Here is a 17154-nt window from a genome sequence, read left to right on the forward strand (position 1 = left end):
TGTGACCGGGGCAGGGGTTGCTACAGCAAAGAAGGATCACGGTAGGAAGAGATGGATCCAATCTCTTCTTCCTTGATACTTTTCTCTGCCACTGTGTTACATGGGCCATAGGTAAGAAATAATAACTCAGAGGCAAGGCTTAATCTTAGTTAAAAGGCCAAGAGAGCTACGGAGAAATAGGATAAGCAAAGCATTGGGGAGAATTAGCGGTGTTGCTTTCTTTTGGCCAGGGTTGAGAGTAAGGGCAGCCCACGCAAGTACATGCAAGCTACTAAGACACACAAATAAAACAGAGAGGAAAAAAAAAATGGCCTAGTTCAATCCCCAAACCAGGTCACTTGTTGATTCTCACCTGTGATGTGCTCACCTGATCTACAAGCCATATCCACGTCCTTCTCAAAATCGGTCTGAAAGACAGAGAACACAGAGGATGTGGTCAACAGGAGGTGGTGGGGGAAAGCAAGCCATGTGGAAAATGCAAAAACTCACTTTAATTAGTGAGGCAGACACAACCATTGCCAAAGAGTGGAGGAGAGACATTTTGCTTGGGCTTTGAAGCATGGCAAACAGACCACTTTTTTCCAGCTGTGGCTCTTGAAGCTCAGGCAGTGATAAAGCTGTAACATTGCTTTTCAGCTGGATTAATCTGCTCATCCGTACACTAATTCCTGGGCTGCCAGATTGAAATATCTCTCTGAAACATGTTTATGCACATTTCTAAAAAACAGGGGACAGGTTCCTGGCCTGACCTGCCTTGGATATATCTCCCTACACTTGGTCTAAGTGGATTCTCCTCCACTCATTTAAAAGATCTGGGGATGCTGCTGAGAACACTCCATATCCACTGAGCTTTCTTGTGGTCTATCACTAAGTCACGTGAAGTGGAAACAAGTCTCTGCTTCTGAAACTCTTAACATATAAAATCAATGGTCCCTGCAGGCACAACGGCTGAATTACTTTTTCAAGCAGTCTGTACAGCCAAATGAAACTCCTTTCTTCTCTCGGTATGAGTTAATCCTTTTTCAAAAGCTTTTAGCAGATAACATTTCAAAGAACTGGGTACACTGAGTCACAGTGGGCCATGAGTTTTCATGGAGTAATGGAAAGGCTACAAACCAGCAAAAGGTAGAAGAGTTCACTGATTATTTCTAGTATCATTTCGGAAAGAAGAAACTTAATATAATTGTATTAATGTGATTAAATGCATTCCAGTTTAATAGTAAGACGAGTGTGAAGAAAAATACCCATCCCCCTGGGATAAACACTTTAATATTAGCAGGTTGAGATCCAAGAGTTTTTGAAGAGCTGGTTGAGGAACTATCTCAACCTTCCTGATGCTAATTTCTTAGTAAATTATTTGGGATATCAAATAAATCTGAAAAGAATAGAAGAGAAATAAGACTGAGCTAACATTTAAATGGGCAAGTGGGGTGACACAGAAAAATAAAATCTCATTTTCCTTACAGGAGTTCCAGAAAAATTTAACTGAACAGCCTGTACTAGTTTTACTGATAAATAAATAAAAGACAGTTTAATACCAGTCAACAAGATTTTGTGGAAAACGGTTTTAGTCAGCTAAGCTTCTTTTCACTCATTTGGAGATTACTGGAAAAGGTAACAGTGAAAATGCCATCCTGCAAAGCCTTAGATTTCTTTGGTTATAGTACAACTCAGTCACTATAAAATAACATTGCACCCCTCTAAAAATATCAGTGAGGAGCCATCATTCACGTCTGGATTCCGGAGCTTTTTGTGCTTGAATGTGAAGAAACTGATTGTAAGCGCTCTACTTCTCAGCACATCCATCAACAGTGCAGAAGTAAATGCAATGTCGTTGCTAAAAACTTGTAGCTGACACAGAATTTTGCAAGGTGGTTGACAATGAATGAAAGCAGGGAGTTATACAGAAAGGCAAAAATCTGAAACTTCAGAATATAGTGCTTGGGATGGTGACAATAGAATAACAAGTATAGCATCCACATTTTTGAAAGATGGAGAGAGTCTGAAGGGCATGTGGAAAAGGGTTACATAAATAATTGGAAGGGAAATGCCTTACAGAGGAAGAATAAAAAAGCTCGGTGTGTTAACTTATTGAAAGGAAGATTGAGACTGGATATGATTATGGTGTCCATTATTGAAGGAGCAAAAGTACTAGGCACGCAAGGGGCTTTCTAATTACACATAAATAGGCATAGCAAGAACCTAAGTCTGAAAATGAGAAGACTACGCATTTAAATTAGAAACGAGGCACCTGTTTTTAACAAACACCTATGAGGTGTAGTGGAATTGTATATTCCTTGATGTCTTGATTTAAAGATTGTGCTGTTTGAAATAAGATCTTGTATCCAAGCACAAGCTACTTAGCTTAGCACAGGAGTGACTGGAAAAAAACACCATTGGGTTATGATATAGGTCTAATATTGACTAGATTTTTTTGGAACTTGTTCACATGTTGTGATTATTCCGATGTCCTTACCCCAACCTGAGAAATCAAATGCCTCTTATATCCTCTACATCATAATACTGAAGCAGATGCAAGATGATTCCCCACAGCCTATTCTTCTATCTAGACTGTTTGTAAAGGACTTACAGAACAGGACCAAGGTTTACAATGTTTAAATTATATTCCTAGTGAAGCAATGTAAACGTGTGCTTTTGAGAGAAACAAATCCCTTTGAGACAGCATATTTGTAATAATGACCCAACACACAGTGATTAAAACAGTATTAAACTACTGCCTCCTAGCTCCAGCTAGCGTGATGGGGATGAAAAGGTCTGGAAGACCTGGGAGGTATATTTTGGCTTTGTATTTTCTGGGAAAGAAAGGATCTCACCAAGTTGTCTGCAAAACCTGGTGTGTAAGTTTGAGCCCTTAATATTACAGTGAAAAGAAACTGGATTTGTGTGAAAGAGCCTATGCCAAGTGCTACGTTTGCTCAAGCACACGTTTAAAGGAAAAAAGAATGATGATTGCAAAATCTATGATGGACAGAGCCCTTTGTTTATCAGTTATGAGTTAAAAATGCCCATAGGTCCCTTAATAATAGACTAGGTGGTAGTTTTCCCTACCATTAGCTGAGCATGTCCATTCTGAAATGAGCCCCCTGAGTCTCCATTGCCCTCTTCCTGACGATCTACTACTCGGCACTTCACAGCATCCTGGACCTGCAGGAAAAAATAGATTTGCAAAAGTCAGAGTCAGACAAGAATACCAAACCATACTAAGTTCTGCTGAAGAAAAAAAAAAAAGTCCTTGGTAGATCAAAAGAACATGGATCCTACTTTATTAGCATTCAGGTATTCACTTCAAATGGTTTATATGTTACATATCTCACATACTAACAGAGCAACTCAAAGGTTTTACAGGTATCCTGGGTCACTGTGTTGCGTCACTTCGAGTTGCTTGATTTATATAGTCAAGAATAAAAATGTCTTCTATTTTGCAGCTTGCGATACATTTACAATGGATGCTATTACATAAATCATTATATTGGGGTCTACAATGTCTGATTATGATCCTATATTGGCTGTAATATATATCCAAAACTCACTGAAATCAATGGAAAAAAATGCCAGTGACTGCAATGGGAGTTAAATGCAGGCCCATATTCATAGTTCAATTAGTTGAAGGAGTCTCAGCCAAGCCAGTGGTGTAATTCCATTGATTTCATTGGCCTGACATAAGAAATTAATCTGTTTTACTTAATTTAAAGGAGCTGTAAGAAGATAAAATGAATATTGAAAAAAAACCCCTTTCCTATCTCTGTTATTAATAGTCTATCCTCTCAGTAGGATGAAAAGAATAAAAGAAACGTAAAAGATTCATCCTTTTCTTCCCTGATATAATTTACCATTTTAAATCTCCACAGGGAGGCTGGAGAGAATTTACTCAATTTCCTTGCTTGATTATTGCTAGCTTTACTTTCTAGCTTGAATATCTAGGCACCAATGCCAACATACAATCATTCTGTAAATCTCGGTGCAAGTTGTCCCTCTTGAAATCAAACAAACAAATTGTTTTTCTTAATATTCCATTTTTGGAGGTGGGGTGTAAACATTCTGGAAATATTAATTTTGGTGTTAAACAAGCAAAACCTGACATGTTAGCTAATCTAGACTGTCCCCCAAATTCCACTCTGCAGTACATTCAGCATGACAACCATTGATTCACCCCTCCTTCCCTCTGAACCAATATTGTCATGGTCATTTTTGTGGTCACTGTCTACACAAAGGCAAAAGTTAATTGGATCAGAGAAGTTACCAGGCTGACTGGACATTTTTCAGATGTTTTCTATGGGAACTATGTTGGTTATATAAAAGAGAACGACTCATTCGTCTCACCTCCCGCCTTAGGATGCAATGGACCATAACGATGACAAAGCCCTCCAACGAGTCAAAGACAGCAAAAAGGATCTGGAAGAGTGCTGACCGCCGATCTGTGATTGCCAGAACTGCAGACATCCAGGTGAGAGCCAGGAGAGGTAGGACAACACAGGAGCTCCAAAGGGATGCCCTGTCAAGGGAGAGGAAAAGAGAATTCAGATCCACTTCAGCCTCACCTGCTTCCACGTGGGTTGCTAATTCAGCCTCCTGATCCCATGGGGCTTCAGAAGACTTCTTCAGCAAACGTATACTTGTGCTAGACGTCTTCTGAGCCCCTGTCACAGGGAAGCAGGAAGATGCTTTGCACACTCACGCTACCAACACAGGTGACACACATTTCTACGAGAGGGACTACTTTTCAATGGTGCAGTCATGCATAAAACTTGAGGTGGGGAGGAAGGATGCAGATACCTCACTCCCCCTTTCACGCCCTTCCCACTCTATGTCACTAGTCCACAACGATGGCATTTCCCAAGGAGGGGAGACAAAATACAATCACTGTAGGTTGCCAAAGGGAAAGGGAACAGTTGCAGCAGAGACTGGTTTGTCACGATGGCTGTCGGTACTTGGGTTACAGACATTTGGACTTCCACAGCACATGGAAGACACCAACACTGGGGACATGTGTCACGGTTTCAAGTGACTAAAACGGACAAGCCTAGAGCTGATGTGGAGACAGATATTTTGTTGTTACTCCCTTACTCTACAGCTGATGGCCCCTACAACACTACATCAATGAACACCGGGAGAACTGATACCTGACCCAATTTTTCTGTGAACAGAAATTTTTCTGCTTTCTTGTGTGATCTCCCCACCTGAATGCTTTGAAAAAAATTACAGTTGTTTCTATATTTAGCAATTATTGTAAATAAGTTTATTCTTGGGTGGACATTCTGGGTTAAAATAACTTAAGATTCAAGCCACTTCTTAACTCACAAGACAGAAAACTGGACAAAACAGTTTTCTGTAATGCAAGTACTGCCCCGTGAACCTCCACTTTATCTCTGAATGATGGCTCTAAAAATGGGAAAGCAGCTCTGTTCCCATGGACTATTTAGTCATTCAGCTCTCTGACCAAAAAGGGTCCCAAGCAATTTTAACGGCTTACTAGGGAGATTTTAAGCTGTCAGTCATCCTATATATTTGGCAGCACTGGTGCACCAAGAGTACCAGAAGAATTTCTCTGTGGGCTTTTATCTAACAAATAAGAGTAGACCTAGGCACAGGCTGAATAACAAGTTGAGCTTCAAGATTTTTCTGCGTACAAAACCTCAACCTATATATTAACAAACAAATACAGGCAACACAATAAATTACAGGACAGATATCATGACACTTTTTACAGTACTTACATGGGACTTGCTTACCATTTTCTGATATGTGATCAAGTTTTTAATAATGTTTACTTGCTGATTATCCAGGTACCGCTCTCACAGACCTCAGTGAGAGTTTTACCTGAACAAAGCTGGAGCTTGGACACAGGTATGGACATCAGGATGTAATGCCCTGGCTTCAGTTAAGAGTTTTTCAAGGATTGTTACATCAGTTCTGCTGTAATGACCACATACTGAAGTGACAGGTTATTTTTATAGTCATAATGATACTCTGATTGCAAATATTTCTACAACCTGTCCAGATTCAGATGTGTTCCTTAGTGGTATTACTAAGCAATGTAATTTACCTAAGGGAGCAGGTAAATGGAATATACTTTTTTTTCAATTAAAACAAGCATTATGAGACCTCCATGTAAGGTAAGGACCATGACATAATCTGATACCTTGTAATTTTATACAGGATGACAAAATGAATGTTCTTTACTGTCCAATATGAACTATAATTTCAAAGTATTATTTAAAAAAAAAAAAAAAAAACGCGCAGCAGCCAGACAGCCCTCAACCAAACAACACCTAAACAGAAGTTTTTATTCCATTTCTCCCTCAGCCCTCTGAAATCCGCCTCATTATACTGAAATCTCTCTTTGCTATCATTTGCAGTGGTGCATTAATAAAACTGGCTAAGCAGTAAGTGCAGCGCAAAAATCAGAGAGACAGAAAAGCCAAATGGAAAGATAAGGCTTGCTCTATAACATGCCACTCTAGATGTGTCTTCCATGCAAGTATCAGCAAACACAACATGCCTGATTGCATGGCTTGGTAGATGAAGTCATTCCAGTAGCAACTTGCAATTGTGATTGCTAGAAACCAGCAAAGTCAATAGAGGTTGCCAGAAAAGGTCTGCACCAGACAACTCTGCTTCCTGGAATTATCTGGTCTCCCAGCAAACTCTCAATACACACATACGTGTAAATTACTACCACCAACATGCAAACAAGAAACCTGTCAACCACATCTGAGAATGGACCTGACCTGTAATTACAGGTCTGAACCAGCCTTCTAAATTTGGATGGGTTTTCCATTCTTGAAAAGAACTGCAACATCAGATTGACAATGATTTGGATCTGGATTCAAGATTTAGATGTGGATTTGGGGTTGTAAGGGATGCTGTTGAGGAGGTAAATTATGTTTCTCTTTAGCAAATGCTTATATTTCAATCCTCTGGCTTCAAAACCTGCTTAAAAAAATATGCAGGCACCCTGCTTTAACAAGGTCCTGCTTGAGTCTATTTGCTATCCAGAGCACAGATGCAATGATTCATAACTACAGTGGGCTCCCTTCAGAGCTCCTGCTGTCTTCATGCTGGACTCAGTGAGTCCTTCCCAGCCCCTTGTTCTGTGTGTCTCCTTATGGACAAACTATTCAACTTTCTTCCGAGTCGAAACATCCTGATGGACTTCACTATTGCTCCCAACATAAGCAACCTTAAATCACCACTTAAATCTCTGCCCTTCCAGTCAGATGATAAAAACATCATTTACCCTTCGAACTCAGATGATGAAAACAGTAATACGCCACATATTCAGCTGGAGTAAATGAGGATTTTCCCAACTGAGTGGTGCTGACTTACACCAGCTAAGAGTACGGCCTTTCTGCTCTCTTTGTGATACATCTTGCAGATGTCTTCTCAACAATATTAATCCCTTACAAATGTTATGGAAACGTTGCTTGACACTTAATGCATAATCTTTAGTCTCAGGCAGCAGATGGCAACAGGTCATAGGAATGTAACTTACTCTAATTTCACTTTCAGAGATCTGCTTAGTTTTTTAAATACTAAATTCAAAAAAAGTTCTATTTAGAAAAAAAAATATCAAGACTGAAATTTCAGAAGAAAACTCAGGGGAAGATAAGTGGGTTTCCTGTGACATTGCCCTTAGTTCTACTTGCTGTGAGCTGAATTCGTAGCAGAACTCGTACTTCTGCCACCTTTCCATCTGTACCTTTTTCAGGAGGTACTGTACATCCTTAGAAGGTTCCAGAATAACTTACAGGACCTAAGAAACTTCATGTTATGGTGCCATGTGATGTGAAATGAAATGATGATTTGTTATATAATGACATTGTGATTACCTAATGAGTCTTCATTATGGATTATCTATGATCAATGAATCCAGGATTTTTATTGCCTGAGACAAAGGAGTTAGCTGGCAGATCCTCTTATTTGTCCCATACATGACAGCACTCGTGAGGAGTGACAGCAATATCAAGGGAAAATCAGTACACTGCATTGTGGAAGCATGATGCTGGTTTATTGGGTGATGACCATGACATGACAATGTTACTCAGCAGTGCAGTTGTAGTGTCACGTTGTTCCTCCCCACCACACCACGCTACTGCTGCATTGCAGAGGAAGGGCGTTACTTTGGGATATGGCAATGCCACAGCACAGTGCAACCAAATATCATTACAATGGCATGTGACAACATGGCCACACAATAATATTGTCCACAGCTTATCTAGCATGGCAAAGACTTAGCCTTATGAAAGCACATAGCAGACCCAGCTCTGGCAACAAGCAGACGATGGCCTTTGGTCAAAATGTCAAAAATTAGCTGTGGTTTTGTTCTTTAGCTAGCTGGCAGCCTTGAGAGTCTTTATCTTTGCAAAAGAAGCAGGATAAACCGATGGCACTTAAAGGATAGCAATGGAAAGAGCAAAAAAATGTTTTTGGAAACAAAGATCTACATGAAGACAGATTAAGAGGCCTGAACCCTGACAAAAGGCAAGTTCGGTGGGACACATAGTACATGCCAACAAAGATGTAAAGGGCCATTATAAAGAGTTAGTGATCATTTCTTCTCATTACGCAACACTGACAGGGCAGACAGTACCATAAGCTAAAGAAGCAGTAAAAGGAAAAATAACTTTATAATTCAGAAAGCAGCTACTGGAGAGGAGCTCTGAAAAGGGAGACGGTAGGTGGACTTAACACATAAGATGGCTCCTTCCATGCTGCACAGAGTGGCACATGCTGCTCCACTATTCTGATGAGCGAGCTATTCCTGCATCCCAGCAGTTCTGCTACAGGAAAACCACAGTACGATGATTTACTTTATTCATTCTCTCATGCTTTATTCCTGCTCTAACTTGTATTCCTCCTAAAAGCAGGAGTGTTGCCCCAATTTCAGAGACAGTTTCAGAGAAAATTCCTTTAACTCAATGCCCATATAACCAAAATAGGAAATCTGTAACCAGAAAAGAGCGGGCACTGTGCATGCTCTTCCCATGCACAGGCAACACAGAAACACAGGATAGTATTTCTATTTTCACTAAAAGATTATTCTTCTCTCAGTTGCTGCAATCTGAACTGTACAACTAGGGGAACAGGAAACCAAATGCCTCTAAATGAGACAGGCAGGTAATGAAGTAGCTATAGGCAGACTGCTTGATTATTCACCCCTAATAAGGGAAGTTGTTCTTTGACAGTCCAAGCAAGGAGCCGCAGGGCCCAAATATTATCCCCAGGTAAGGATACAATTTCAAATTCCTTGAACTATGAGAACAACACTCTCCTGAGGAACAGTCTCCTTCATAAAACCAGCCACGCATGGAAATATTGATTCACATTAGTCCTGGAATTACAATACGGGCAGAAAATTTGACATCTAAGACTTCCTGAAATGACTTTGAGCCAAGAAAAAGAGCAAATCCCTTGGATGGGAGATTTGACACATGAGCTTCTGATGACATAAGAGGGATGATGCATAAGAAGGGTCATGAGGACTCCCTGACATTGACTTTTGGGTGGCTTGCCTGTGAGAAGAATACACTGTGCCAGGCCTTAGTCTTGGGCCAGTCTTTTCCCTATGGTCAGAACCTGAGAGTCCATATTTGCAGTGCACTGCCTGGCAGGAATTCCATCCATCCATCCATCCATCCATCCATCCATCCATCCATCCATCCAATAGCAGTCCCTGGTATCTGCAGTGGATGTCCTCATTCACAGCAAGTACAAAGAAATGGCATGCCCCTGAGATATTTTTTCCGTCTCAGATAAAAATTTTTCACAGGTAGCAAAGACAAATTAATTATAAGGCAGTATTTCACAGGCTGAGGCTACCCTACAGGCAGCAATAAAAGGAAGGAAATGTGGGAACAGAGGTCTTCCAAAGGCAAAATATGCCCAGCATCTTCTCCAGAACAACCTAAAGGGAAGGGTTTTTTTAACCCACACCTGTCAAGTCTAGCTAACCCTTAACAGGTCATAGACATCCAAAGCTCTTCTTTTTATCATTTCCCAAGTCAGGAAATTGTACAATTTCCAGTGGATATTTTTTCACTTCCGTCATGTTTACTACCTGCTCTCCCATTAGTGGTTTACTATGTTTTCCCTCAGTTACACATCCCCTTCCCTGACCCCTTCTCTCTTAGACACAGATATTACCACAAAGAGTCACTCAAAACTTCTATGACTTCCAAAAGCCAAGAAAAATGGACAAAAGGATCTATCCTTTCATGCTATACTATCCCAGAAACAAGCCTCTGAAACCTATGGGAGGTAAGCTGGAGATGACACGAGCAACCCCAGCAGGAACAAGGCAGGAACAACCTTGATGTGCTCTCTACCAAACAACTATGGCTAATTCCAGGTCAGAGAGGAGCCAGGAATCCTCATGGCATCTGATTTACATTACAAGACTTCAAAACTGAATGGCAAAGCTGGTCCAAGGTCTGGGATGAAGGCCAGCAGAATGGTGGCAGTGGCATGAAGCATAATCAGGGCTTTGCCTTATTGACAACCTCATTTACAATAGACTTCGAGGAAGAAAAACAGAAACAGTTCAGCTGCAGAATGAAGTGGATGACAAGGGTAGATGAGGGCTGAGGGAACTAATCCATATATTACTCAGTGGTCCCTTTGCAAGGACAAGAGCACAGAACACTTCAGGACAAACAACAAAACTAGTACTGGATTTTATCCTCTAAGGTATTCTATCTGCTGGGAAACAAAAGACATATCTTGTTACAAAAGCCCTCCAATTTCTATCAAACCATTTAAATTAGAAAAGCAGGATAAGTAGGAGATCTGGATTTCATATCCCTTTTTTTTCTGATTTGAAGATGAATCAGAATATATGATTTATGACAGACCAATGTCAGACAATATGGGAGAAGGATTTGAGATTGTTTTACTTTTTAAATGAATTTGCTATGAACTGAAAGCCTCTCCTATTTAACAGTCTAATTTATTAATAGTAAAGCTTCTGCAGTCGCAGGAAAGTGAAATGCAGTGACCTGCTAATTCCAGACTTGTGGTATGCGTGTTTGGACCAATGCCATCTCACCATCTCAGCTGGGCACTGTTGCAAAAGGTAAGTAAACTCCTTCAGCAGTGAAAAATAAATGAGATTTTGTTTAGCTTTTGCATCTCATAGAAACTGCTGGCTCTTAATAGAGGTGATTGTGTGTTCTCTTTTTCTAATGATAATTGGTTGTTTTTCAGAAATGTACATTTTTCCCTGAACTTTTTCTGGATTTTATATAAATGGCTCAGTTTTCAGAAAAAAGGAGAAAACCTTGTGTTTTGATTTTGTTTTGTATTTCTACATTTTGAGATTTGGCACTTAGCTGCCTATTTCTGTTTAGATTAATTAAAGGTACAAGTTTTCAAATTGCAAATCTCTAGATCTGAGACACTTTCTTTCACATATTTTACATCTATTACTTCAGATAGTAAACCCAAAATATAGCATCACTTGGAAATGATGTAGATAATACAATTTCAAAAAGAGAAGGAAGGAAGAAAGACAAACCTTCCCTCATCTCTCTCCCTCCTACCTTAACCTTTGGGAAAAAAGCCAACTATATAAATAGCAACAATTTCTCCAGCAGAACAAAGCTCTGGCATTTTCATAATTTTTTTTTTACTGACTTCGGCAGCATCTAAGAAGAGATTTAACAACATTTGACTTTTGTAACTCAGAGCTATGAAACGCTTAAATATTTTGAGAACTAATTCCAAGTGCTTTTAGGGGTCCAAAAGAGGCAGTCAACACTTATCAAATCAGAACTGCAGCCCTACGAGGTATTAAACTTAACTCTAGCCTTCTATAAGGGAAAAAACACTTAGAAGTGATTCACCAACTCATTTAAATCATACTCAATGCTCTGCAGCCTCTGGAGTAAAAAACTCAAGCACATGCTTAAGTGTTTGACAAAGCTGGAGTTTGAGGCCCCCGTCTACCATCAAAATTAATGGGAACCCTATCTTTAAGTCTGCAACTCCAAGAACTAAATTAAATGGGGGCATTAAACATATACCCAGCTTCCAACAAATGAAGAGTCCCTTTGTCTTCCATGGGCTGCTCACATGCTTAAATCTAGGCATGTCATAAAGTGCTTTTCAGGATCCAGCCCATCAGCTTTTGCTCCAGGGATGTTGCAGGAGCCCTACACTACTCATGGCCCACAGAATGAGGTCAGGGAGAGTTGGGGATGTGGGGAGGTGGGCAAGGACATGGGGAGAGAAAACAAACAAGGGCTGGCGAGTGCAGGGAAATGAAAGAGGGAAAAAAATAAATTTAAAAAAAAAGAAAGTGGAAAGAAAGAAAGAAAAGAAGTTGAAATTAGAGGAACTAACATGGCGTTACTGGTGGCTGTGGCCGAAACTTCAGCAGAAGAAACTACTCCACACTTGGAACATTTGAGCGTCATGCCGTAAAGGGGCACTGCCATCTGACTGCAATTAAAACCAAAAGACTGAAACAAAACAAAACACTTTGCTTATGAACACAAACGTAGAAAGGAAAGGGAAAGAGAAGCCGAAAGAAAGAAAGAAAGAACAAAAGAAAGGAAGACAGAAGAAAGGGAACCAACCAACCATACCCAGTTTGAAAAAAGAAATGAAAGACAGGCAGGAATAAAACTCTCTCATCTGTACCACTCCAGATGCGGGAAATGGGAAAAATATACAATTCAGAGATGTGTTGGTGCCGCTGGAGAGGGTGGAACTGTGTTGGTGAATGTTTTGCCAGATTCAGGGTGTCTCTCTCTGGCACCCATGGAAGAGAAACCAGTACTGCTCTCCCAGTCTCCACCTCCTTCTTTTGGTTTGTTTTTGAGAAATTGATCTTTTCCCTCCTGGCCTTTTTGCTCCAAAACAAAAAAGGTGTCAGGGTTGTACAGTAGAAGGCAAGAAGTAGGGCTGTGGGGACTGTGTCTGCTTATCTTCTTTCCTAAAGCAATGCAAGGGATAAGTCATATAGTTTCTCCGCTGGCCCTTGTGTGCTAATCCTCACCTTGGTGGGGATACCCACATGGCAGCTGACAATACCAGGAGATAGGCCACTCTTTGGTTGCTTAATCTGTCATGAAGGACATGCAAATGGGACTGTTTATGTCCTGGAAGTTAAGCATGAGCTTGGGTGTTTTATAAGACCATCAACCTGCCGTGAAGGGAGCTGGACTGGCTGACTATTGAGACACTTCTCTCAGATCTTGTTTTGGAGCTGAAAACATCTTTGGGATGAACCCTGAGACTTATTCACATCAGTTGCTCCCAGTTTTTCTGGATGGGATCAACCACAGAACCAGGCCATTGTGGGCTGCTGGTATAAGGGGCTGCAGGAATCTGCTAAAGCGCATGTCCTCATGATTTTTAGAGGCTAATGTGTGTGAACCCACCTAGTTGACAAGCCGGCTCTTACTCAGAAGCCCATAAGCCACGTTAGCTTGGCATTGGCCCTGTTTCTTCCCAGAATTTACTAGTTTGTGCGCACTCTCCGATTTGCACAGATAGACATCCACATCAGATCTGGCTTAGAAAATGGGCATGAGTCTTCAAAACATCCTACAGACCTACATGTAGTGCCTGATATCAGTGAAGGCATGAACATCACTGCCAAAGGACAGTAGGTCCATCACCCATCATTCGTGGGTGATGGCAGTGCAGCTGGTGAGGGGTGATGTTTGCAGGTACCAAAGCCCTGCCCTGCCTGGGAGAGAGATTAGGGAACTTGACAGATCGTTTCTTAACTTTTACAGCTTTGTGTTCAGTCTCATTGCAAAAAGAACATCCCCATGAACACCAACACAGCATTATCAGTGGTCCTAGTGGCCCATTTTCAAGTGACTATTGATTGGTCTTTTAATTAGTTACAGTAACATAAGCCATTACTCCCTTCCAGAACAATGGCTAAGGTATCCCACAGAAACTTTCAGCCTTCAGACACAGAGAAAATTAGCTCCTGTGTCAATAGATACATATCTTCCAGGAAGGATGGTGTAAATCCAGTGAGGACAATGACTGAACCAGAGATAAAGTGGGTCTTGAGAGGCATTAAGTGCATGACCCTTAAAAAAAGACAGCTTATCCCCAGATCTATAAGCCACAAAGAACAGATAAGCAGAGAGACAGAGAGAGGCAGAGATAGGCAGCAAAAAGAAAGTAGATTGATTTGAGGAATTTGATGGAAAACTATACCAGAAAAAACATGAATGACACTGAATCACAAAGAACTGGCCAAAAGACCACTATAACACACAACTTTAACTGCTGTTGTATTTATACTGTTTCTGTATTTATGCAGAAAGTTGTAAGCAGTAGGCACAGATGTGGATACATTTATATTCTAATTTGTTCTTGTTGGGGGCATGAGGTTGTTAATATGTTGAATTTCAATAGCAGGTTTATATTGGTGCCTGTATGTATGAAAAGGTAGCTAATGAAATAATCACAGTGAACAATGCATTCATTTAATTTAGCTTTTTCTGCCTCCTAAATATCCACAAACAGCTCACGGACTCATCTGGTGTGTTCACTGGAGCCTGGACTTTGCTACCTGTTATTGAACAGTGCTTTACACCACACACGGCCCAAAGAGCAGGAGCACTGCTTCTAACATGAAACATTCCGAGATGAAGGGCAATCCAAATCTGTTCTTATTTTAATGTAGTTATTATCTTTCCAATTACTTTCTTCTCTATGCACTGACAATCCAGCTCCATTACACCCTGCCAGGGCAGTCGCGCAGAGAATATTTCACACGAGGTATTGGGGCAAACTTTCTCAAGTCCTCTCTATAATCAACGGAGAGATAAAAGAAGTAAAGGTCCTCTAAGGGGCAAGTTGGAACAACTAAACAAGGCTCCCATCTCTCTCCAGTAGTTACAGAGGAAGCCTAGGGAGATTAAACTCAGCAGGCTAAAATTAGCCTTTGTGAATATACCCTATAGTCTCATTCTTCTTCCCTGGCTGCTTGAGCACACAAATGCTTCTAGAATAAAAGCTGGCTGAATAAATTTAAAATTCATTTTAAAGGCCCCTGCGTCTGACATTAAAACATTCGTTTTTAGTAGCACTCCTGTCAACAGAGCTCAAACACTGTTGGTGCAGCTGACCGCGAACAGAGACCGTTCTGCTGGGAGGTACTTGCACGGTTTTCTCCCGTGTGCAGACAGGAGCTGGGGCAGTTGTGAGCATTTCTCCAGCTCTCCAGGTAATCACACCCAACTCTCTACAGCCTGGTTTTTATATATCTATAAAGTCATTGCCATTAGAAAGTCAACGTTTTCTGACAGATGTGACAACAGTAATCATAGCAATTTCCTCTGCTAAGTATAGGGCAAAACCTATCGTGTCTCGGGTATTATTTCGCGGGAACTGTTAGCACTGATTTATTTGTGCCAACTGATCTGCAGTATGTGTGCTGGGCTCCTCTTAGTGTTCAACAGGCCTTTTTTCTTTTCCCTCTTTTTGTTTTTTTCACTTTGTTTTTGTTTTTGCAACACTGAACCATACTTCTTGCCTCTGCTAAAGGAAACACAACTTTTCTTTATACCATCTCCTCAGATCCAAACATCTCCAAGGCCATTACTCATTCTGATTATCTTCAGATCTACCTTCCAACACGGTTCCCAAGCCCAGGCCAGAAGCGGCTAGCTAAAGGGAAGGGGTACCAGAGCTCTCAAAAGTGCTTCCGCACTCTCAGCGGGTGCACTTCGAAAGGAGAACAAAATCATTGAGCACAGAGAAGGCTTAAAAGTGCTGCACACACACACACGGACACGAAAGAGGGGGGAAAAAAGAGAAAAGAAAGAAAAAACAAAGAACATCAGAAAAATGAGTTGGTTTTTTTTCGCTTTGTAGGTTTTGTTTTCAAAGTACAATTGTGAATGTGATCAATAACCAGTTGCTATGTATTAAATAAGGTCATTCTGTATGCAGTTTAGATTAGAGAGGGAGAGACTGAGAGACAGTAACTCGCTGCTCTGCTAATCCAATAAAACATTTATATCAGCACTGACTTTCAAGTGCAATTATCTTGCTACAGACTCTGCCTGCAGTTAGGGTATTTTCTTGAGTTCTCTCTTTGTAAACAAGGCATCATCCAGAATAAAGCACTAGCTGGTTAGCAGCTGCTTTAAGCAACGCACCAAGGTCACTTCCTTGCTTACCTGTTCAACCCAGCAGCAACCTCTGATCATCCAAACGTGCTTAAGTCTCCTCTTATTATCATGACCGTGGCACTGCTCAGGCATTGAGATTCCCCTCTTTGCTGCACCGAGGGACCATGCTGCTTGGCCACGTCAACACTGCTGAGAAAACATGAACCTTAACAGGTTCCTCTGTTTCTCCCCTGGTTGGATAAGAGCTTGCTTCTACTCTCAGTTTTGCTGCCATCACTCAATTAAAAACCACTTCCACCAGAACTACTCAATAGTGCAATGACCGGAATATTGAACCACATCTGTACTTTCTGCCTCTACTCTCTGAGACCCAGTTTTAGGGCCCAAGGCTTTTGCAGCACTGCTGTGGATAAAGCAGCTTATCCGCTCTGTGAAGCTTAGCAGTGCAGCAAACAAGGCGACAGGTACCCATGCTCCCTCCACTTTCATAGATAGGATATATCCTGTATCTTCTCCACCAGCCTCCTAAGGTTATAGGCTCTGCCTGTAGCCATGGTGCAGAGGCACCAGAACACCTCTTGCTCTCCTCGTCTGTTTGGAAACAACTTCTTCCTTCAAGAATACAATCATTACCCACAGTGGTAAGTCAAATGCCATCAATGGACAAGTGAGAGCACACAAGCCTGTCTTTCCTAGCAGCAGGTAAGGAGATAACAGTTTCTTGGACTGCAACAGCAAGCCAAGTAAGGCAGTGGAAAATAATGTACTAACATCAGCAGCCAGGCTGACCAGTGCATTTGATTTGACTCAGAGTGTCAGCGTGCCGTTTCTGTCTTTTGCTTGGAGCATGGCATAGCTGAGGGATAAAGTCTGAGCAGGCTACAGACTTGTTTCTAGAAAAAAAAGATGAAGGGAGGGTCTCATCCTGCTGGAGCCAATGACAAAATAGCCAGTGTCAACAGAGTTTGGAAGTAACCCAACGGAGAGCCCTACATGGTAGCTGCTGCCCCAGCTAAACCCTAGTGAG

The 17154-nt window shown here is 41.1% G+C and overlaps 1 protein-coding gene across 3 annotated transcripts in view; it reads right to left on the reverse strand.

The window, feature by feature from the left end:
* The window catches only part of ADGRB1 (adhesion G protein-coupled receptor B1), a 281739-nt gene that overhangs the window by 21897 nt on the left and 242688 nt on the right, over positions 1 to 17154 (reverse strand). For 2 of the 3 annotated variants that reach the window (XM_087739512.1, XM_087739670.1), the window contains 4 exons: positions 12361 to 12459; positions 4342 to 4513; positions 3070 to 3165; positions 353 to 407 (listed from right to left, as the gene is read on the reverse strand). In XM_087739512.1, the coding sequence (XP_087595638.1) occupies positions 353 to 407; positions 3070 to 3165; positions 4342 to 4513; positions 12361 to 12459 (422 nt within the window). The remainder of the gene's footprint in view (positions 1 to 352; positions 408 to 3069; positions 3166 to 4341; positions 4514 to 12360; positions 12460 to 17154) is intronic. The other variant, XM_087739596.1, reaches the window with a different exon arrangement.

The sequence above is a fragment of the Nipponia nippon genome, unplaced genomic scaffold (genome assembly GCF_047370975.1).
Source record: "Nipponia nippon isolate SJK-2023a ecotype South Korea unplaced genomic scaffold, ASM4737097v1 scaffold_1, whole genome shotgun sequence".
Classification (NCBI taxonomy): Eukaryota; Metazoa; Chordata; class Aves; order Pelecaniformes; family Threskiornithidae; genus Nipponia; species Nipponia nippon.